The sequence below is a fragment of the Ictidomys tridecemlineatus genome, chromosome 10, assembly GCF_052094955.1.
Source record: "Ictidomys tridecemlineatus isolate mIctTri1 chromosome 10, mIctTri1.hap1, whole genome shotgun sequence".
NCBI lineage: Eukaryota > Metazoa > Chordata > Mammalia > Rodentia > Sciuridae > Ictidomys > Ictidomys tridecemlineatus.
Window position 1 is genome coordinate 29,387,237 of NC_135486.1, and position 22,984 is coordinate 29,410,220.

At 33.0% G+C, this 22,984-nt stretch overlaps 1 protein-coding gene across 13 annotated transcripts in view; it reads left to right on the top strand.

Moving 5' to 3' along the window:
• Camsap2 (calmodulin regulated spectrin associated protein family member 2) overlaps nt 1–22,984 on the top strand; it is a 93,734-nt gene that overhangs the window by 38,472 nt on the left and 32,278 nt on the right. For all 13 annotated transcript variants that reach the window (XM_078022547.1, XM_078022550.1, XM_078022551.1 and 10 more), the window contains 2 exons: nt 12,789–12,950; nt 17,905–17,988. In XM_078022547.1, coding sequence (XP_077878673.1) covers nt 12,789–12,950; nt 17,905–17,988 — 246 coding nt within the window. The remainder of the gene's footprint in view (nt 1–12,788; nt 12,951–17,904; nt 17,989–22,984) is intronic.

Sequence of the window (22,984 nt, forward strand, 5' to 3'; positions counted from 1 at the left end):
CAGTTGCATTACATTGGATTTAGAAATCTTTTAATCATAAAAGTTAATTGGGGTTTCATTACATTTGGCCAAAAGCAAGAACATAAAATCCAAAGAATAGCTGGTAATCTATGGCTTCTGCCATGGTGCCAGGCACAAGATGATGAATGAGGTCAGCTATTTTGCCTCCAAAATCTGAGCAAATCATTGAAGGAATTTGAAATTCAGCAGTCATGAGGTAGAGTTAGGGCTGGAGAAGCCATGGGAAACAATGGACTAAAGTGTGGGGAAGGTACCTGGAAATATTTCATAACCAACTTTTTATATTAATGAGCATAAATTCATATCATACTTTGAGACTGCACAACATTTTGTGGTATGAAAATGTCATATTTTATATTTGCCTAATCCTTTATTGATGGATGTTTAAGGACCTCCCCACACTAAAGGGTTTTTTTTTTAATATCTATTTTTTTAGTTGTAGTTGGACACCATACCTTTATTTATTTTTATGTGATGCTGAGGATCAAACCCAGGGCCTTGCTCATGCTAGGCAGGCAATGAGCCACAACCCAGCCCCAATAAAGGGTTTTTAATCACAACAATGACATGATCAGAGTTCCGTTTTGAAAGAAATAATTAGACAATATAACCTAGACTAAGCAGACTGTATATTTTAGTGACCTTTACTGAAATAGGAAAAAGAGGAGAAGAGGAATTGAAGTAGGAGAAATGACCGTGGTACCGTGTAAGGGTGAGACATTCAGTTTGGGACAAGAGATGCCAGCAGACATAGATGCTCAGTGAGGAATGGACTGGAAATGGATTTGGGAATCTGCAGAGTGGTAGTGGTTATTGAAACTATGGAAATTGAGATGCCCAGGGAGGGCATGTTTAGGGTAAAAAGAGAGGGCAAGCAATAGAATTGTTAGAGGCATGGATATTTGAGTAATACACAGAAAATACTATGGAGAACAGCTCTAGTTTTAAGATAAAGAATCGAACAACTCTTGAGTAGTGTCATGATCTTCTTGTTCTGTATGTTTAGGAGGTCCTAAACATCGGTATATTTATTTATTTTCTGGTGGCACTAGAGACTTAACCTGGGAGTGCTCTACCACTGAGCTATTTTTTATTTTTCATTGTGAGACACCATCTCACTAAGTAACTGAGGCTGGCCTGGAACTTGTGATCTTCCTGCCTCAGCCTCTTATGCCACTGGGATTACAAGCATGTGCCACCATGCTTGCTTTGATCCTCCCCCATCATTTTGATAGTTAATCATTTTGGGGGTCTTGTATCTCAGATTAGGAAAATATTTTAGCTGACTGTTTAATGATATAAAACATTGTGTTGCCCAGCTTCTGTTGCTGTGATCAAAATACCTGACAAGAATAACTTAGAGGAGGAAGTTTATTTTTTGTCATGGTTTCAGAAGTTCATTCCATGGTTGGCCAAGTCCATTACTTCAGGCTGAAGGTGAGGCAGAATATCATGGCAGAAGGTTGTGGTAAAGGAGTACTATTCCTCTACTCTATATGGCCAGGAAGCAGAGAAAGGGGAAGGGAATGGGTCTTGGGGAAGATGAACCCTTCCAGTGCACAGCCCCAGAGACTCACCTCCTCTAGTCATGTCCTTCCCACCTGTCTACAGTTATTACCCAGATAGTTCATTCAGATTAGAATGAACTGATTTGGCTACCGCTCTCATAATTTAATCATTCATCTCTGAATATTCCTGCATTAATATAGGAACTTTTGAGGGAGACCATGAAAAATGATATTTTAAGATAATCTCATATTTTTCATAGTTTTGAAATAAAAACAGAAATTTCTACTTTTATAAAAATTTAAATGATGTGGGTGACTGGGGATATTAGCTCAGTTGGTAGAGTGCTTGCCTTGCACACAGATGACACAGGTTCAGAAATTCTTTGGATAGTTTGATGTTTTATCAAAACTAATATTTTCAGTCTTTATTTTGTTAAATGGCATTATTATTGAAAGATAATAGTATTTATTGAGTTATTAATGTCTACAATTAAAATGTAGGTTTAAAAATGTCAACAGTTAATTATTCATTACAAATTAGTGTTTTAAAAGACTTGTATATAAAGTGGCCTACCGAGGCTGGGGTTGTGGTTCAGTGGTAGAGCGCTCGCCTAGCATGTATGAGGCACTGGGTTCAGTTCTCAGCACCACATAAAAAAATAAATAAGTAAAGATATTGTGTCCATCTACAATTAAGAAATGATAATGAAAAAAATAATAAATAAAGTGGCCTACCAAAATTATAGAGGTGATGTTTCATGTAAGCAGTACTTGGCAGTTATTTTAAAAGTTGGTACTAGTAAGGTGTTACCAGCTGAGAGGGTTAAAAATTAGTCCTTTTTTTTTTTTTTTTAATCCCTTTACATATATCTTCACCTTAGCATTAACCAGAATGGAGATTTGATAGTTTTACTGTAGGTAGAAGCATTTCTTGAAAATTATGTCACCAGGTCAATTTTTTTAAAATATTTTTTTATTGGTTGTTCAAAACATTACAAAGCTCATGATATATCATCTTTCATACATTTGACTCAATTGGGTTATGAACTCCCATTTTTACCCCACATACAAATTGCAAAATCACATTGGTTACACCCTCACATTTTTACATAATGGCATATTAGTGACTGTTGTTTTCTGCTACCTTTCCTATCCCCTACTATCCCCCCTCCCCTCCCCACCCATCATCCCTGTCTACCTCATCTGCTGTTGTTCAATTCTCTCCCTTGTTTCCACCCCCTTTCCCCTCACATCTTCTTCTATGTAATTTTGTGTAACATTGAGGGTCTCCTACCATTTCCAAACCAGGTCAATTTTTGCTTAACTTGAGGGAATAAAAATCTAACTGCTCTGTGGCTAACAACATCCAGTATAGCACACTGGTTTATAGATTCAAATTCTTTTCAAGTAAGCATGTGTTTTCCTGCCAGCTCCTTAGTGAAGTAACTCCCACATTCTTTACTTTTTCTGATAGCTATGGGGTCTGGCCAGTGTCTGCAGAGGCTATGAGGTGATGGCCTGGGTAAAGTTTGGTTTCTTAGCTCCACCCCACTGAATGCTAATATGGGCAATGCTTACCAACAAGCAGTGATGTTGAAAGACATGTGTGACTAGTAGACATTTGGTAGGTTGATGGACAACTGTTTCTACTTCTTGTATGTTGTTTAAGTATCTGCCATGACTGTGTTAAACTCTTGTGAACCTCACTGCTATTTTTCAACTGAAAATTGTGTAGTTTATAAAAAGCTGGTATGGCTAGTTACCATGGGGAATATTATGACCTTCAGTGTTCTTTTTTTATACAGTGTTTGGGAAATGAAGCCTAACTGGGTGGTAGAGGCAAATTCGGGAACAGCAGTGATTATGTCATAAGCTTAGTGGTTCTGTTTCTTTTTCTTCTAATAAAGTTAGTGCTGTCAGGCACATTTTCCATACACACCCAGGTGAAAGAAATTTGCTGACAGACTACTTTCAGGCAATTTTTTGAATGTTAACTGGAGCTTTTACTGACGGTTATTTTTATATGATAAAATATATATCAGTGTATTTTATGTAACTTGTTTTTGATTTTGAGATTTGAAGCACAGCTTTTGGCATAGGACCAAAGTATGCCTGGAAAACTTTCAAATCTGAAAAGCTGTAAAACACAAACATACTTGGGAGTATAACATATGTGACTGGTTAAAAAATGCTAGGAATGTCATATTGGTTTGCAAATGAAAGAACATAGTAATCATTTTACATTGTTGGCATAAAGTAGCAGCAATTATGTTGAGTGGTGGTGGATAAGTCTGGGCTGCCATATATAAACTATCATAAAAATAAAATTTTCCCAGGTCACTATGGGTAGGACATTTAGAAAATACATGTTCTACAATTAAACCTTGATTTGTTAGATATAATCGTCTACTTTAGTGGGATTTTCATAAATCCCATGTTTTATGATTTTGATGGTCATTGGGTTTTTTTCCTGCGTTCATATCTTTGATGGCTCATTAGTAATTCCATTAATTCCCTAAAAGTATTAATTGATATAATGTTAGGGAAAATATGAAAATAAATTATTATAATTAAGTATAAGGTCTGTGATCAATTTTGAATTAGTTTTTGTGAATGGCATAAGGTTTGTGTTTATGCTTTTTTGTTTTGTTTTGTTTGTTTACATGTAGATGTTTAATTGTTTCAGCACCATTATTGAAAAACTGTCTTCGCTCTCATTCTATTGCCTTTATTCTTTTGTCAAATATCATTTGTTAAAAATATTTATGTGAGTCTATTTCTTGGCTCTTTACACTGATCGATCTGTTGGTCCATTCTTTTGCCACTACTACACTGCCTTGATTACGGTCGTTTTATAATGAGTTTTGAAGTCAGGTGGCCAGTTCTCCCAAGTGTATTCTTCTCTTTGCCCATTGTGTTTGCAATTCTGAGTCTTTTGCCTTTCTGTATAAGCTTAGATATATTTGTCAATATTCACAAAACAATTTTTTGGAATTTGACTGGGGTTACATTTGAATATGTAGATCTAGTTGGAAAGAACTGAACTCTTTTGACAGTATTAAATCCATATCCGTGGGCATAGAATTTCTCCATTTACTCAATTCTTCTTTCATTTTGTTTATCAGAATGATAATGTAGTTTTTCTCACATACATCTTGTGCCTATTTTGTTAGATTTATATTGGTATCTTTCAAATTTTCAGGAGTTCATTGGTAGTATATAGAAATGTGATTGACTTGTGTGTTAACTCTATCTTGCAACCTTGCTATAATCACATTAATTCCAGGAGTTGTTTTTATTATTATTATTCTTATTCATTATTTCAGATTTTCTACAGAGATGATCATATTTATGACAAACACAGTTTTGTTTCTTCCTTCCTTTGTATACCTTTAATTTCCTTTTCCTTTCTTATTGAATTGGCTGGACTTCTATCTAGTATGATGTTGAAAAGGTGTGGTAAAAGGTGACCTCCTTACCTTATTCCTGATCTTACTGCAAAAGCTTCTAATTTTTCACTGTTAAATATGATCTTATTTGTAAGATTTTTGTAGATATGCTTTATCAAGTTGAGAAGGTTCCCCTCTATTCTTAGTTTTCTAAGAGTTTTTGTTATGAATGGGTATTGGATTTTGTCAAATGCTTTTTCTCTATATGCTGATATGATCATGTGATTTTTTTTTTTTAGTCCATGTGATAGATTACATTAATTGATTTTCAAATACTGAGTTAATCTTATATATTGGGGAAAAATTCCACTTGGTCTTGGTGTATTGTTAAATTCGTTTTGCTAACTTTTTTGTTGTTTGCTGAGGCTTTTTACATCTATGTTTATAAGAGATAATGAGCTGTACATTTCTTTTCTATTAATGTCCTTCTCTGGTTTTGATATTAGGGTATTGCTAGCCTCATAGAATGAGTTAGAAAATATTCCCTCTGCTTTCAGCCTGTGAAAGAGATTGTAGAGAGAATTGGTACGATTTATTTCTTAAATGTTTACTGGAATTCATCATTGAACCCATCTGGGCTTTAATACTTTGTTTGTAAGGTCCTACATCATGATGTACAGTTTCAGCTTATAGAGCTTTGGAAAAAGTAGTTTCTGTTCTTAGTTGGAGAGTTGTAGCTAGACATTAAATTAGAATAATTTAGGATCCAGGTAGATAATACAAAAGTTGAAAAAATGAACAGAACTATAGTTTAATAATTTTTCTTTTTAGAAAAATGGCATTTCATTTTGATTCTGACAAATTTTATAACCCCTAACCTAATTTTTTATACAAGTTATATTATTTTTAGGGCACGAATTGTTTTGTACTGTTATTGTTCCCTCATTTTACAGATAAGAGTATTGATGCACAGAGAAATTAGGAATTTGCCAAAGATCACATAGTATGTTATAGTCAGGATTGAACCTGGCATTTTGGTTGTATAGTCCTAACCATAGTAAACTATGTTGCCAGACCATAAGATTTACAAAGAGTAATAAAAAATAAGACCTGGAAAGAGTGATTATTTTAAGATCTTGAACTTGAATATTACATAAATACTTGGAACTTGTTTCTTAGATACAGGAAGGAAGTCACTGAAGGCTTTTGATTGTAGAGCAGTAGGATTGGAAATGTGCTATAGAAAGGTTAATCTCTTGAGAATGTGAGGCACTCTTAAAGGCAATGGTGCCTATTAGTATGCTGTTCTTTGGCTTCTCAAAAGGGATTTAATCAGTCTCTGAAGTTTGAGGCCAGGGAATTTGTGATTTTTTTTTTTTTGATGATCAGTCATATTTAGAACCCCTGCTTTAAAACTATTTACTGTTTACTATATTCATTCAGCTACTACTTTGTGATTGTTGTATGTGTCTAGACACAATAGCCATATTTAAACATTCTTAACTTGCCTTCTGAAGTTAAATGTAGTCTGGATAAAGTCGATGGATCTGATTAGTAAATAGTAATATCTTCCATTAATTTGAGCTTTGCATTTCAATAGACGTTTGGGCTGAACTATTTCTTGTGTACATTAAGTTTGCAAGACAGCTTAATATTTCCATTTACCATTGTCTTTAAAACAGTTCTCCATTGAATAATGTGATTATTAAATTCACTAAATGTTAATGACAAAATATAAACCAGATACTTATTATGCATATCTGAAGGGATTGAAGAGAACTCCCAACTGCTCCATTGTGTTTTTTCCTAAAAATTTGGACTGACAGCACCTAACAACTATCGTTATGATGATACTTACATTCTAGTGCTCATACTTTTTCATTTGCCTCTATATTTTTTTCACATATTTAACCAGGGAAATCCAAATAAAATAACACTTTGTGTGGTCAGTTGTTTAAAGGATGTCATATTATTAAGATTTTCTATCTTATGAAAGAAGTATTTTGAATTTCTTCACCAGAGCTGTCACATTCACCAACCACTTGGGTATAGCAGACCACTTGGTCCTGTGATAACATCTGGAATAAAAGTGTCATAATCCTCCTATAGGTTAGTCTAAGAAATATTTGCTGATCAGTGAGTGTTCCTGACTTTATTTTTAAGGTTCATGCTTTTTGCTCCCTTATACTGACCTGCTTTGGTATGTGTTAAATTTTCTGTTCTCATACCAACTATAGAATAATATATCTCCTTTTTTAACTTATTTATTTATTTTTATTTGAGCTTTACAGTTATATATAATAGTTGGGTTCATCCTAACAAATTCATATATGCATGGAAATTGATTTTGGTTCATGATTCCCCCTTTCTCTCATTCTTTTACCTCCACTCTTCTCTCCCCTCTCCCATTCTCTTTCCTCTATTCTACAAGACTTCTTTTCGCTTTAATTTATATTTGATTTTTTTTTATGTTATCTTATCCTTCCCTCTCCCTTCCTTTATTTTACTCTCGTCTTTACATCTAAGAAAAAACATTCTACCTTTGAGTTTCTGAGTTTGCTTATTTCACTTAGCGTCATGTCCTCCAATTCCAGCCATTTACCAGCAAATGCCATAATTTCATTTTTTTAATGGCTGAATAGAACTCCATTTTGTGTGTGTGTGTTGTATGTATGTATCACAATCTTTTAATCCATTCATTTATTGACGGGTATTTGGGTTGATTCCATAATTTAGCTATTGTGAATTGTGCTGCTGTAAACACTGAGGTGGCTGTAGTGCTCTAGTATGCCAATTTTAGATCTTTTGGGAAAATACCAAGGAGTGGGATAGCTAGATCATATGGTTATATTCTTAATTTTTTGAGGAATCTCCATACTGCTTTCCAGAGTAGTTGTACTGGTCTGCAGTCCCACCAACAATATACAAGTATACCTTTTCCCCTACAATCTTGTCAATATTTATTGTTGCTTGTATTCTTGATCATTGCTATTCTGACTGGAGTGAGATGAAATCTTAGTATAGTTTTAATTTGCATTTTCCTGATTGCTACTATATATAACTGTAAAGCTCAAATAAAAATAAATAAACAAGTTAAAAAAAGAGATATATTATTCCACAGTTGGTATGAGAATAGAAAATTTAACACATACCAAACATTTTTTTCATCTATTTGTTGGCCATTAGTGTTTTTTCTTTTGAGAAGTTTCTATTTGGTTCTTTTGACCATTTATCAATTGGGTTATTTTTCTAAAGTTAAATGTTTTTAGTTCTTTATATATTCTGAATATTAATCTTCGATCAGAGGAGTAGCTAGCCAGGATTTTCTCCCATTCTGTAGGCTCTCTCTTCACACTCTTAATTGTTTCCTTTGCTGTGCAGAAGCTTTTTAGTTTAACGGCATTCTACTTATTGATCCTTCCTTCCTTCCTTCCGTCCTTCCTTCCTGGAACCCATCATTCTTTCCCTTTTTCTTCAGTAACCCATCTTTGAACTGCTGCTTTTAGATGTTATGTTCTGCTCTGCCACCTGGTGGCCTGAAAATACACTATTGCTTCTGTTATTGCTGCTGTTGCCTCCTACTGTGGTACAGATAGTGATGGTATAGGATGTTTCTATTAATTTTGCAAGTGTGATGTGAGATGATATGGGTTCTGAATCCAGACTTCTAAGTTTGAATCCCATTTCCTCCTAGTTGTGTAAACTTTGAAGCTGGTTACACACTGTCCACATCGGTAAAATAGTGTTTATCTCTCAGGGTTATTTTGTATTCAATAAGTTTAATACAAATACTGAAAACTTAACATGCTGAAAACTTTATATAGTGAAAATAGTATATGACAGCAGTAAGATGCTGAACACAGTACATGGCATATAATACTCAGTGTTGCGTATTATTATTCTGATCTTAATACTTTGCTTTAGTAAGAAAGTAAATGTGTATTATAGTCAATAGCTCCAAAATGATTTTGGCCTTGAGTTTTTTTTAAATATTGATCTTTTCTAGATCCATTATGTATATACTTTCTCTTATACATAAGTTTTTCAATTCACCACCATCTTGTATATTAAGTATTGAAAAACATAGTAAAATGTGAGTGATCTTGGGGCTGGGGATGTGGCTCAAGCGGTAGCATGCTCGTCTGGCATGCGTGCGGCTCAGGTTCGATCCTCGGCACCACATACAAACAAAGATGTTGTGTCCGCCAAAAACTAAAAAATAAATATTAAAAAAATTTTCTCTCTCTCTCTCAAAACAAAACAAAACAAAACAAAAAAAAACAAAAAAACAATTGCTTCAGCACATGTGTTTAAAAAAAATGTGAGAGATCTTAAAGTGAGTGAATATCATATGGAAATAATTATAATAAAATTAATTTTTTAATTTACAAAGTGTATTTATCAGCAAAATGAGGTTCATTCTAAAAATGTTATTAATTATATTTAGTATTTATTATTCTATCCTAATTTTTGAAGTAAATTTTAGATTATATGTCTATATTTTACATGCTAAAAAAATTATTTTGTAAGTTTTACTTTTATTCATTCCTTTTTCCTTCCTGCTTCCCATGTATCTATACCTATATATGTACATACAACATCATCATAATATCTCTTTTTTCCAATCAATATTATATTATATATATATATTCACCTATTGTAAAATAGCTAAATAGATCATAAATTACTCATTATGGTTGAATGTTTACATTATTTTTGTTGTAAAATATCATAATGATCATTTTCATTTATATAGCTATTTTCCCCCTTTCATGTATCTGTTAAGAACAAATTGCCAAGATGAATCCTAAGAGTATATGAGTTTTTTTTATGACTCTTGGTGTTTTTCGATGTCTTTGCTAAAAACACTTTTTTTTGTTTTTTTGGGGTTTTTTGGTGGTGCTGAGGATTGAACCCAGGGCCTTGTGCGTGTAAGGCAAGCACTCTACCAACTGAACTATATCTCCAGCCCACGTTTTGCTTTTTAATGTTTTCAAATGTTGATTTGCAGTCTGGAAAAGATTTCATGGAGGGGGTAGAATGTGAAGATATTATTTTAATTTGAAATAGTTATTAGTGTTTAATTTTGTTGCTTACTTATTATATGTGTTTATTATTTCCAAAAAAATATTTTTTTCTTTGCAAATAAATGAGTTAGCTCCTGCTAACTGCATGATTACAATAGAGCACGTAGGTTTGGACAAACTATTTAAATTTTTAAACTTCAGATTCCTCGTGTATAGAATGTGTTGTTTTTTCTTTTTTTAAGCATCTGGGTCTGGCTGCATTGTCCAGGCTGATTTAGAACTCTGAGTTCAAGGGATCCTTAGCCTCAACCTTCTGAGTAGCTGGAACTACAGGCATGTACTACCATGCCCAGCTGAAATGCAATACTTCCTTCTGAGAGTTCTGAGGATTATAAAGTGTATTTTGTCTATTCTTATCAATCTTAGTTCAAAAAATATTTGAAGTGAAAGAGGTAATACAGTAATAAAATATTTCACACGCCATCTGGCACATAAATTATTTTGTAAGTAGGAGTTATCAATAGTTTTATGATTGCCGGTATGAAGTTTTTTGCTTCAGACAAAGCATCTGCTTTCTCATACATATTGCTAAGTTTTTCAGAGACTACACCCACTACCTCCTTATACAGTCAGAATTCATTTCTTCAAACTCCAGAGTAAAGCCAGCTCTTCAGTTTATAGTAGCTAATAAGCTTACTTCTTTCCTTTTTTTTTCCCTTCCGCCTCTGCTAGTTGCCAGACACTTTGTTAAATGTAGGGAATAAGAATATAACAAGACAATGTCCTTGCCCTCAGGAGTCTTACTGTCAACTTAGAGTATTAGAGTCATATTCAGGTGACTATAAACAGATGAGATAAATTAGTGGGTTCCATCCCTGCCTGCTCATTAGCATTATCAGATGAGTTGTTTAAAAATACCACAGTCCATGCCTTACTTCAAATAATTAATTCAGAATCTCATGCAAGCATAGACAATATTCAATAATAATCTGTATCTATACTTCTATTTTGTTTTTAAGAATGAGACATTTTGATTGGAAAGGGAACAGGAAGAGCTTCACAATGGAAGTAACATTCAAACCAGTGACATCACTTAGTCTGTATTGTATGGAGGGCAACAAGAAGTCAGGACACAGAAATTTGAAAATTGGTAACAGCAGTCTTATGTGACTGTTTTGAATAGATGGGGAAGAAAATTGATAAATTATCAGGTAGACTGACAAATATAAATGAGTTCATTAGAGCTTTACCTCTGTTAAGAAGTTTAGACTATTAGGTAGAAAATGGGTAGATTTTATGTACTGATGATATGATGCAGTCTCTGATTTGAAAAAGCATCTAGTTCCTACTTTATAATATCTTCAAAAATAAATTCCATTTGGTTTTAAAGTAATAGAAAAATACAGGTAAATTACTTTGTAAGTAGGAATTACCATTGGTTTTATGATTGCAGGTATGAAGTTTTTTGCTTCAGACAAAGCATCTGCTTTCTCCTAAATATTCTGTATTCTTAGGATGAAGTACACCTTTGTAAACATGGTATAAACTTCAAAGACATAAATGAAAACATTGAGGTTGACAGATATTACCAAGAAAAACTAGGAAAAAAAATATTTGCTACTTGAATGGCAGTGTTAATGTGCCTAGTATATGATTAATTCTTAAAAAGATAAACATTCCAAAGGAATGAATAAGCAAAAAAATATGAGCATTCAGTTTTCCAAAGAAGAAATAACAAATGGTTGCTAACCACATAAAATAATGCCCAGTAATAATCAGAGAATTGCAAAAAAAAAAAAAAAGTGGAATCTTTTAACCTTTTATAAGAGACACAAATAAAAAAGTGAATAATATCTAATGTTGGCAAAAATGTGGAGAAACAGGCATACTGGTAACATTCTTGGTGGTAAAGTTGGTATAACCTTTCTAGAGAGCTGATTAGCAGTTATCAAAACTTTAAATATGGTTACCCTCGGACCCAGTAGCACTTTAACTACAATTATTCCTGGAAAAATAATGTTGTAGCATTGTTTGTAATGTCAAAAATTGGAAACAATGGAAATGTTATACCTATTTGACATTAAGGTTTTGTAAAAATACATATTAAAGTGAAGATATTGCTGGGGGAGTTGAACTGAAAGAGGGGCACTATCCACTTTATTTACTTTTGTAGTGTCTGGAAAAAAATCAAGGAAAAAAGAAAAGCCAGAGGAAAAACTTGAAGTCCTGTTCTGGATGAATTAGATGATTAGGAAATTGGAGACAGGACAATCTATTAAAGATTTTTTTTCCTTGTTTAGGTGTGAGAAATATTTATAGTCTGAATTGGAAGTGTAGCAATCAGAATGAGAAGGAGACTTGAGAAACATTTTAGAAGTAGAGTCTGTACATTTCTACTATGTGGATCTGAAAAATGAGAAAAGGTATCAAAGGTGACTCTACAATTGTTTTGTAAATGATGTATAAGGAAATGATGATCAGGATGGAAAAAATTAGTGAGACCCAGTCTCAAAAAATAAAAAAGACTGGCAATATAGCTCAATGGTAGAGGACCTTAGGGTTCAATCCCTAGTACTGGGGAAGGGAAGGAAGAGGAATAAAAGCATCTTTTGAATAGAAGATAATGAATATCTTAACGTAAATCCTCAGTAAGTATTTCTGTAGTAAATTAATTTGGTTCAGTTAACTTATCTTTAGCATGAATGATTTATGCTTTCTTTTTAAGGCCAGTTTTCTGTAGTCTTTAGTTTTACATGTCATTTGTTAGGACATATTGATAGTTTAAAATGTATAAACACAGTTTTAGTATAATTTTTAAACTATTTGTTCTTTTGTGTTTACAGAGTGCACATTTGGCCATGATAGATACCTTAATGATGGCTTATACTGTAGAAATGGTCAGTATAGAAAAAGTAATTGCATGTGCTCAACAGTATTCAGCATTTTTTCAAGCCACAGATCTACCCTATGATATTGAAGATGCTGTTATGTACTGGATAAATAAGGTAGGATTATATTTGTTTGAGTAACAATTAGTCTAATAACCGAAAAAGTGAAATTTTAAATTATACATTCCCATTCCATTACTTTTTATTTTAAATCAAAGTGAAAGCTGAAGATGTGCAGTTTACTTAAAAAAAATTACAAAGCTAAAATGATAAAAATAGATGTTTTAATATTCAGCAGTATCTATAACTGCATTTAATGATTAATCTAGTTCATAAGACATTATTACAAAATTCAGATAATTCAGGATGGAAAATATACACAGTATTCAGTAGGAATACTGGAATTAAATAACTTTCATACATGTCTGATTAGGGGGGATAGGTTATCAAGTTGCACAGAATCATATTGATTGTGGATTCTTTTTCTTGGAATTTTTTATGGACCTGTAGTTGTGCATTGAAGATGTTTAAGTCATCAATTTATCACTCCCTTTGTCACTTTACATAGTTAATTCCTCTTGATCTACTTTTTAATTACAACTATCACCATAGAAAAATTTAAGCCTGATTTGTGAACAAACACTGAACAGATTTAAAAATAAGTTTTATATTCTGGTGTCCTTCCCTGAATATTTATATGTGGTTTGTCATAAGAAGCTTAATTTTAAAATGATCATATCTATCATCATTATCTATAATATCTGTGCCAATATAGAAGACCCACTTAATATTCTGCCCCTGAAATTCTCTTATTTATTCATCTTCAGTGATATTTTTCTCCATTCCTCAGCTTTAGAGAAAGAATGCTTTCTCTAATCCTCAGACTTTCTGGAACCTTTTCCCTGTTACTGTCAATTTATCTACTGCTGTCAGCTTAGCTTCCTTACTTACATCATCCATTTTTGAGACCAGAGATGGGAAGCCACTCAATGGGAATTATCTCTTCTTACAACCAAGTCTCTAAACCTTTCTGCATCAGTATTCATTATTTCTCTTTTCCCGCCTCTACTGTTAGATTAGAGAAAATTTCCCTCTTTCTGTCAAAGGGACTTCCCACTACTTGTTGCTTTAAAACTCCCTTCTTCCTTTTGCCAGGATCATTGTTTCTCTTCAGGTCTCCCAGTTTAATGTGCATAAGAATCACCTGTGCACTTGTAAAAATACAGGCTCTGATTCAGTAGGACTGGGGTGGACCTGGAGAGTCTAGGTTTCTAAGATGCTCTAGGTGATAACTAACGTTGCTTTTCCACAGACCACCCTGTTATTCCTTTACTCTCCTATTTCATCTCATTCTCACTTCCTTGGATCATTCTTCTGTGACTATAATCTTGCTCTCGTTTCCCATTCTACTAAACAAAACTCCCCTATCCAGATACAACCCTCATTTCTTCCAAGATCAGGACCTCTTAAGAGTTACTTATTCATTCATTAACCTCCTTTTTTCCCTATTCCACCCCCATTGTTATCCTAAATTGTTCTTACATTGATCAACTGAGTTTTCCATGCTGACAAATCCAACAGATAACTCTCTGTCCTTAACTGAAACATAAGCCACCCTTTTGAAGTTCTGGTGGAAAACCCAAGGTGTATACTAGGGCCTCCTCAGCTTGGGGAGAATTGAACACTAAACCATTTTCCCAGCAGTGGCTCCTTCTTTCACTCGGCAGTTTTTTTTCTCCCTGAGCTCCTTGGAGTCTTTCCTATATGTGTATAGTTGCAGCCAAAATTTTTAAGTTAGTTTATATGCCAGTTTTGGATCTCCCCATTAATAGTGTCATCTTTCTCCAGGATATTCTTACTTTCTATACAGCCACACTGATAATACCAGTTTTTCTTCCTTTCTTGATTTTTTTTTCTTTTTTTTTTTTTTGTACCAGGGATCGAACCCAGGGGGATGGTTAACCACTGAGCCACATTCCCTGCCCTTTTTTGCGTGTTTTATTTTGAGTCAGGGTCTCCCCAAATTGCTTAGGGCCTCAGTGACTTGCTGAGACTGGCTTTGAACTTGTGATTCTCCTGCCTCAGCCTCCCAAGTAACTGGGATTACAAGCAGGTGCCACCATGTGTGGCTCTTTCTTGATTGTTGTTTGTTTGTTTGTTTGTTTGTTTGTTTTTTTTTTGTTACTGGAGATTGAACTCAGGGGCACTGGACTACTGAACCACATCCACAGCCCTATTTTGTATTTTATTTAGAGTCAAGGTCTCACTGAGTTGCTTAGCACTTTGCTTTTGCTGAGGCTGGCTTTGAAGTCAATATCCTCCTGCCTCAGCCTTCTGAGCCAGGCAGGCACCATCGCACCTGGCTCTTCCATGGTTCTTCAAGCCAACAAGGCTACAGTTTTCTGATTGAGTTTCTGCTACTCTGTGCTGTTATGAATTGTTGAGAGGACAGTATAAACATGGATTTTATTCAGTGTTTACCCTTTTTTTCTAAAACTGAATTCTTTATTGTTTCTGTTTGCTTTTGGTTGTTTGCCAGTACCTCCAACAATTGCTTTATATCTCTTTTCCAGGGAAAGGCTACTAAGAGTGAACCTAGGGCTTTGCACATGCTAAGGATGTGCTGACCACTAATCTACCAAGCCCTGCTTTGTGTTTTCTGTTCAGACTTTATAATAATTGCTGTCTCTGAAGCAGGCATGGCTACTTTCCTCTTTCTCATTCCCTCACTTCATTCCAGCTGTATAGCCTTTATAACCCCTGGACCATGATGCTTGCTGTTTATGGGCAGCTTATCTCCCAACCTTTCTGCACAGGTTGGTGCTGCTGCTCCATCACTTCTCAGCTTGGATAGCACCTTTTTCCTCACAACCCTATTAAAGTAGGCACCTGTCAACTCTTATTTTCTATTCTAACACTCTTTCTCTTCCTTACATAGCACTTTACAGAGTTACTAGTTACTTTGCCGAGTCATTTAATTTTTTAAAATCCATCTTTCTTACTTGAATATTTTACTTGAGGATAGATACTATGACCATTTTTTTTTCTTTTCAGTTCAAGGGCCTAGACTAGACAGTGTTTGGCAAAGAGATGTTATTTAATAAACATTAAGTAAAAGGTGATTTAAGCTTACAAAATTAAGCTAGACACTTGAGAACTTTAGAAATCTACACAAAGAAGGAAGTCAATTAAGAATGTTCACCATTTTATGCAGTTGTATCGACCCTTTTCAGTTTTTCAATTAAGTTTAAAACCACTTGATTCAACCCAAATCTCAGTGTATATTTTTTCTTTGTTCTAGTCTACCAGCCCTTACTTCATTATTTATTCCCATTATGACTATACCCTTGCCTCTCAAATTTGGTATATTTCCTTCTGATCTTATTTTTGTCTCAGCCTAATTTAATCCCCCCGCCCCCATAACTTGTCCACGAGTATAAAATTTGTTGTAGAAAACTAGGAGTATTTAGGGCTAAAATAATTATCAACATAAGTGACTAAAATGAATTTAAACTTAAAAATAAAACAACAAAATCACAGAAGATAAGATTATGTTAAGTCATTAAATCATGCAAAGGGACACGTAATTTGGAAGTTTATATTACTCAGTCCTACCTCTCTTTCAGTCTCATCTTGTAAGCCCTTTGAGTTCACTACATTCTAGTCATATTTTTCTTCATTTAGTTATTCAGACACACCAAGTATTTTTCCTTCCTCCTCCCCCTCCTCCTCCTCCTCCTCCTCCTCCTCTTCCTCCTCTTCCTCCCCCCCCCCTTGCTTTATGAGGATAAGGACCAATTTAGCTTTGTGTTCTATTTTATCCCTAACCAGTTAGTACAGTGTCTGGCATATAACCAACATTTAGAATTATCTATTGTATGTGAAAATAGATAAATACATGAGTAGTGGTTTAAAATGTTAATTTGTGACTGGTTTGCTTTTTGGACAGAATTGGATAAAAAAATCTAAAAATAATGAAGATAATCTACAAACTGACAGATTAATTATAACTACTTGTCAGTGAATTATAAAGCATTTCTTTTTTAACTTAAAATAATAATAATAATAGTAATAATAATAATAATAATAATAAACCTTGTCAGGTTTTAGTCCTGTATTCTTCTTCTCCCCTCATTGGTTAATAGTCCAAAATGCTTTAAGATGCATGGGAGCTATAAAGCTGCCTTATACACATACATTATCAAAGCAGAAAATATTAGTGATTTTGGCACCATGTCAGACTGTTCCACCTAGATGATTGTTAAAGTTAATTAGAAAATTTTTCTAGTACAGAGCTGAGTTCAAAGAAAGAAAAGACAGTTCCCAGGAACCAGAAACAAAGTGGGGACTGAAAGTTTGGTAGCCAATGTCATTAATATTTTCTAGCGTGCTGTTTTTAAAGTTTTATATATTGCTACCAAAGTGACCTTAAAAATCATTAATTGGAAATCCAGAATTATCTAAAGTCCCTTCAAGAAATAACTTATTCACTAGACATACTATGGCTTAATGTTTTAGGATTATAGGCTACTTTAGTAATTTGATGTGTTAAATGAGGCCTTCTCCCCAGAAAGTTCCTAAATGCAAAAGTTTGTGTTTTAACTTGGCTTTATGACTGCACTGAAACTTACCCTTGACCTTATGAAGGACATGTTTGTAAAATCACAGCTTAAGAACTCGATTTATAATGTTTTCTATTGATAATAAAAACATTTAATTTTAATGATCATAATATATTATTCATTTCCTAGTTGTAAAACAGATTGTAAACTTTTTGTTTTAAAAATGTAAGCAACTTAAGCATTAAAATCAACATTTTCAATTACCTTTTCTTTCTAGTTTCTAGCATTAGTACTTGCTCAACAAAGTATTTGACAGATTAATTAATAAATTTCAGAATATCAAATAAAACCACCTGTAAGATTTTTTTTTATGGTTGTGAAAATGAAATTTTCTTCATTTGAATGGTACTCATATTTGACACTAGGAATCCGACCATAGGCATTGTAAGGTACATGTTATTTTATTGTTATGTTTGAATATAAACTCAAATTACTGTTTTTATATTAAGGTAAATGAACATTTGAAAGACATAATGGAACAAGAACAAAAACTGAAAGAACATCACACAGTTGAAACTCCTGGAGGTCAAAAGGTATAATTTCAATAAAAAAAGTGTTTTGTGTGATACTCTATATTACATGTTTGTGTTTGTTGACATATGTGCTGTTTTAGGAATTATTAATAGTAACGTTATTAAGTATTTTTAGTACTGTTAAATATACCTTAGGAAGCCATGCCAGTAGATTCATGCAATGAAGTTTAACTGGGTAATGTCTGTGAAAAATTTTTTGATGACTAGTTCTTAATTTTTGAGGTTCTTCTGGCAAAAATAACAAGAGAACAATTTTGAATATATTAACCTTTATAATGATTTGCTGTGAGATTAACCTTCAAAACAATATTCCTGGAATTTCAAGTTGAGCAATATGATTTTTTCTGTAAAGAATCAATCATTAGCATAGATTCATTATTTAAAAATTCTCAAATAAACTTCTAAAATTTTCTTGTTTGAAAACTGAATTGTTTTTTGTGCACAGCATTTTCAAGTACACTGTAATAAGTGTGCTTTAAACATGTATAATACTAGAACTGAGATATAAGAAATTGTAAATATTCAGAGGCCCTGTTTTCTATTTTAATTATTTAGGTCTTCTCATTACAGTCCTTTTATTCATTTTGAGCTTTTCTTATTGGTCATTGGTACCGACCGACCTAAAGAGAAAACAAAGGAAAGGAAACTTTTTAACTGTACCAAATTCAATAGAAAAATTGAGTGGAGCACCACCTAAATTTTTAATATAATGTTTTGGGATCACAGTAATTTACCCCATCTAACTTACAGACTAGTTTCTGAAAATGTGCTTTCTGCCTTCTTCATGTTAACTTTGTTGAAGTCCTTTCCCCTAAAGGAGTTCTTCTTTTTTCCTCTAGATTACATATTTCATTTTCCTGCCTTTGTTCAACTTCTGTCCCTGTCTCTTTCTTCTCAAATCCCCAAGTCTTTAACCATTAGTTTCCCTCCCTTCTTTTTTTCATAAAGTAGGAGTTCAAACCTTTGCCTTGGAGTTGTATAGAATTCTGCCCCTCACTTTTGTTCCTAGCTCTTAGGTATAAGGCTAAGGTGGTGTCATTCTAAATTTTAACACTAATGAAATTTTTCCATAGAAATCTTATTTATTATATATAATAGTTAACTTCTAATCTATTATACATACATTAAAAACTAATGAGAATTTTATATGCTGACATAGATAGGACCAAGTAAACATTATCTCTGTGGAAAAAAATGGCATTTGTATTTCAAACAACCAGATTGAATAACCTTTAAGAAAAACTATGCAATCTAGATACTACTTGTATTACATTGTTTTGACTTTTTCATAGCACTTAACCCCATGCAGTTGTACATATTAACCATATAATATACATATTAATATACTTGTTGAATGAGTGAGTAAACAAATAACAAGATTGTTATTCATTTTTAAATATTTGGATTAGTACACATTTTTATGTTAGCACATACACAGCATTTAAACCTTCATAATTCAAATAAGTTTTACCTTTTTTTCATTATTAAAATCTTTGTGAAAATGAGTGTTAATTTCACATAGTCCTACTGCATATACGGGTAATTATTATGAAGGAAAACAATGTCACAGAATAAACTAGAGAAAGAAATCTTGCTCTGTTACCTAACAGTGGAACTTTTTGGAATTTGAGCTACTTACTAATTAATGTCCCGTGGAATTAGTGTTCTTTGGAGCATACTTGGAAAGCATTGGTTTGTAACCTATAACTTTAGTACTTGATAGAATCCTATTCCTAAGATATTGTTCTGTGATTACACATCTATCCTTGTATGGGCTTCTTTGACCAGGGCTAATGCATTTTCTTTTTTTATACTTATTTTTTATACCTTTTCTCTTGTTAAAAATTTTCTTGCTCTTATGGGAAAAGTAATACCCCAATCTAGAATATGTCCCTATTTAGTTCTCAACTTGTGTAGTATAGTTAACTAAGGAATTTGGCTTTTTAAACATTTTTTTTTTTGTATTCAGATATGTCACCAGGATTTTAATCTTTGCATAAGAGTGTTATATAACCATTTTTCCAATAGCTTTATAGATTGATAATCTTGTGGATTGGAACATAAGACCATACAAAGACTTGAATTGTTATAGACATAACTTTTTAGGAACATTTATTTGGAAATAATTTTAGACTTATAAAAAGTTTCAAGAAGAATTTAAAAAAAAAAAAAAGACTAATGAACTCTTTTCCCAGATTCATCAGTTTGTTTTATTGTTCTTTCTCCACACACATGTGTGCATATACATATTCACATATGTAAAGTTTTCTAGAACATTTGAAAGAAGCCTGCATATATCATGCCCCTTTACTTATTAATAGTTCAATATATATTTCCTAAGAACAAAACTGTTTATTTACATCACCACTATATACTTGTTGAATAAGTGAGTGAGTAAACAAATAACAAGAGTGTTATTCATTTTTAAATATTTGGATTTAATTTAATGTCAACATAATACTTAAATGTAACTTACAGTTTATATTACCATTTCATCAGTGGTACTTCATAATATGTTGTTTCAATTACAAGATTCAGTCTGAGATCATTAATTTAGTATTTACTTGTCATGTCTCCAGTTGTCATGGCCTTTACATTTTTGAAGAATACAGGTCATTTTAACAGAATACTCCTTGATTTCCTTTTTTCTGATAATTCCTCATAATTAGATTAAGGATGCGCTTTCCAGTCTGAAGCACTATGTAAATTGTGTAATTCTTGCAGTATTGTATCCAGAAGCATATTATATTCATTTGCCTATATTAAATTATGTTAATTTTTTCTTTTTTATTTATTTCTTACATATATGACAATAGTGGAGTGCATTACATTCATAATTATTTAAATTATGTTAATTTTGATCAGTTAAAATATTGTCTTGTTCCTTGACTACATGGTTATTATTTTCCGTTTTCAAAAATGATTTTAGAGGAGATAATTTGATACTGTAAATATCTTGTTTCTCTTCAGAGTTACCCCCCTCATCTAGATTTAACATTCATTGATGATATCCACCTGAATAAATTTTACCATAATTGTTACAAAATGGCAATATTCTATCTCCTTTATTTCTTTTCTATTTATTAGTCAATATTCTGTTATAAGCAAGAATTGACCTATCTGTTATTTTAACTAATGGATTCTTATTTTATTTAATGGGTCAAAATCAATTTCTGTTTTTGTGTTTTTATTTTATAAATAAATTTACTTGGGGATAATTTTAGGTTCATAGGGAATTTTCAAAGATGATGTAGCTTTACCTATTTACCGGTAATGTTAACATCTTACATAATTGTGGCTCATTTGTCAACACTGAAAAAGTATCTTTGGTACATTGTATTGCCTGCACTATAGAGTTTATTTAGATTCCACCAGTTTTCCTACTAATATCCTTTTTAAATATTGGTTACATGTTTTGTACAAAGTCCCATAATTTGGGTATGTCTGATATTTTTTACGATTAGATTGAAGTTACAGGGGTTTGTTTTTTTTTATAGAATATCACAAATATCAGTCATATTGAGAGTACATGATAGTTACATGATTTATCACTGGTGATGTTAATCTTGATCCGTAAGGTAGTGTTTGTGAAGTTTCTCTATTATAAAGTTACCATTTTCCAGAGCTGGGGTTATACCTCAATTGGCAAAGTGCTTGCCTAGCATGCACAAAGCCCTGGATTCAATCCCCAGCACCACAAAAAATAAAATTAAAAAGTTACCATTTTCCCTCTGATACTCTGTTCTTTGGAAATGAGTCACTAAATCTGTTCCAATTTGTGGGGAGAGAAGTTCATTCCCTGAATGGTGAGATTAGTTTTATCTGAATATTCATTTGGATTTCTTCTTAAGGAAGATTTATGTTGATATGTTTATTTTCTGCTATTTATATATATCTGCGTGGACTCATCCATATTTGTTTTATACTTTGAGTTATAATACAGTGCTGCATTATTTATTTTGTCGCTTACCATTTCCATGTTTTGCCTTTAGGGAGATCTTTCAGGTTGGATATGTCCTATCCTTTTGTTTTTTGAACTCTTCATTACTTTTTGGCACTACAGGATATTCCATCTTGTTTTGCCTTGCCTCAGCCCTAGAATTGACTGTATTTTTTTTTTTTTGATGCCTAAATTGTCTCATATTTGGCCAGTGGGAGCCCCTTCAAACTGAATCCTATACCCTTTGTCCTTCCTAATTCCCTGGCTTTACAAGATGTTTAAAGCACATTTTGTAGCTTCCTTACCATATCTCTGGAATCAGACATTTCTCCAAGAAGTCCTGATTCCTTTGGAGAACAGTATTTATAAACTATAAAATCTGGGCACTAAGCTTCTCATTGCTAGTGGAGTGCCATTACTTCTAGGCTGTTTCAGCAGAGAGCTCAGAAATAAACTTAAAAATATATGATCATGAGCTCATATTTAAACTCCTGATTCCAGTTCAATTTTACAGAGTTCTTTTTTCTTTCTTTCCCCTATTCCATATCTGACTCTCCCTTCCACAATGAGAATTTAGACTTCCAACATCAATATATTTTTACTTTTTGCTTGATCCATTACAATTGCTACAAAAAAATCTGGACTTGCCAGATTAGTCCCTGCCATACACAGAGACTTAATAAAAGTTTTTACCTATTACCTGTGGTTTTTGAAAACCCTTGTTTCTCATAACTACTTTTACATCTTAAAACAGGACTCAGGGTTGCAGTTTTACCAGTACCTTCCTAGGAACTAAAGAAGGGGATTATTGCTGGTCATTTCAGAAATGCAGTTGCTCTTCAGCAAGGAAATTGTGTTATGTATTTGAAGTTTTGAAGGCTGTGTATATAAGCTTGTATAGAATAAATATTTGTTCTTCTAGGACTTTATTTGTTTTGGTCATTTTTACTTCAATTGGCCAATCTATATGGTTTTCCTTTTTTCCCTAATAGGATGCTACTACCAGTTTAGACCAATGAAGAGGTAGAAGAAAGGCCAAAACAGTTTGAATTAGTG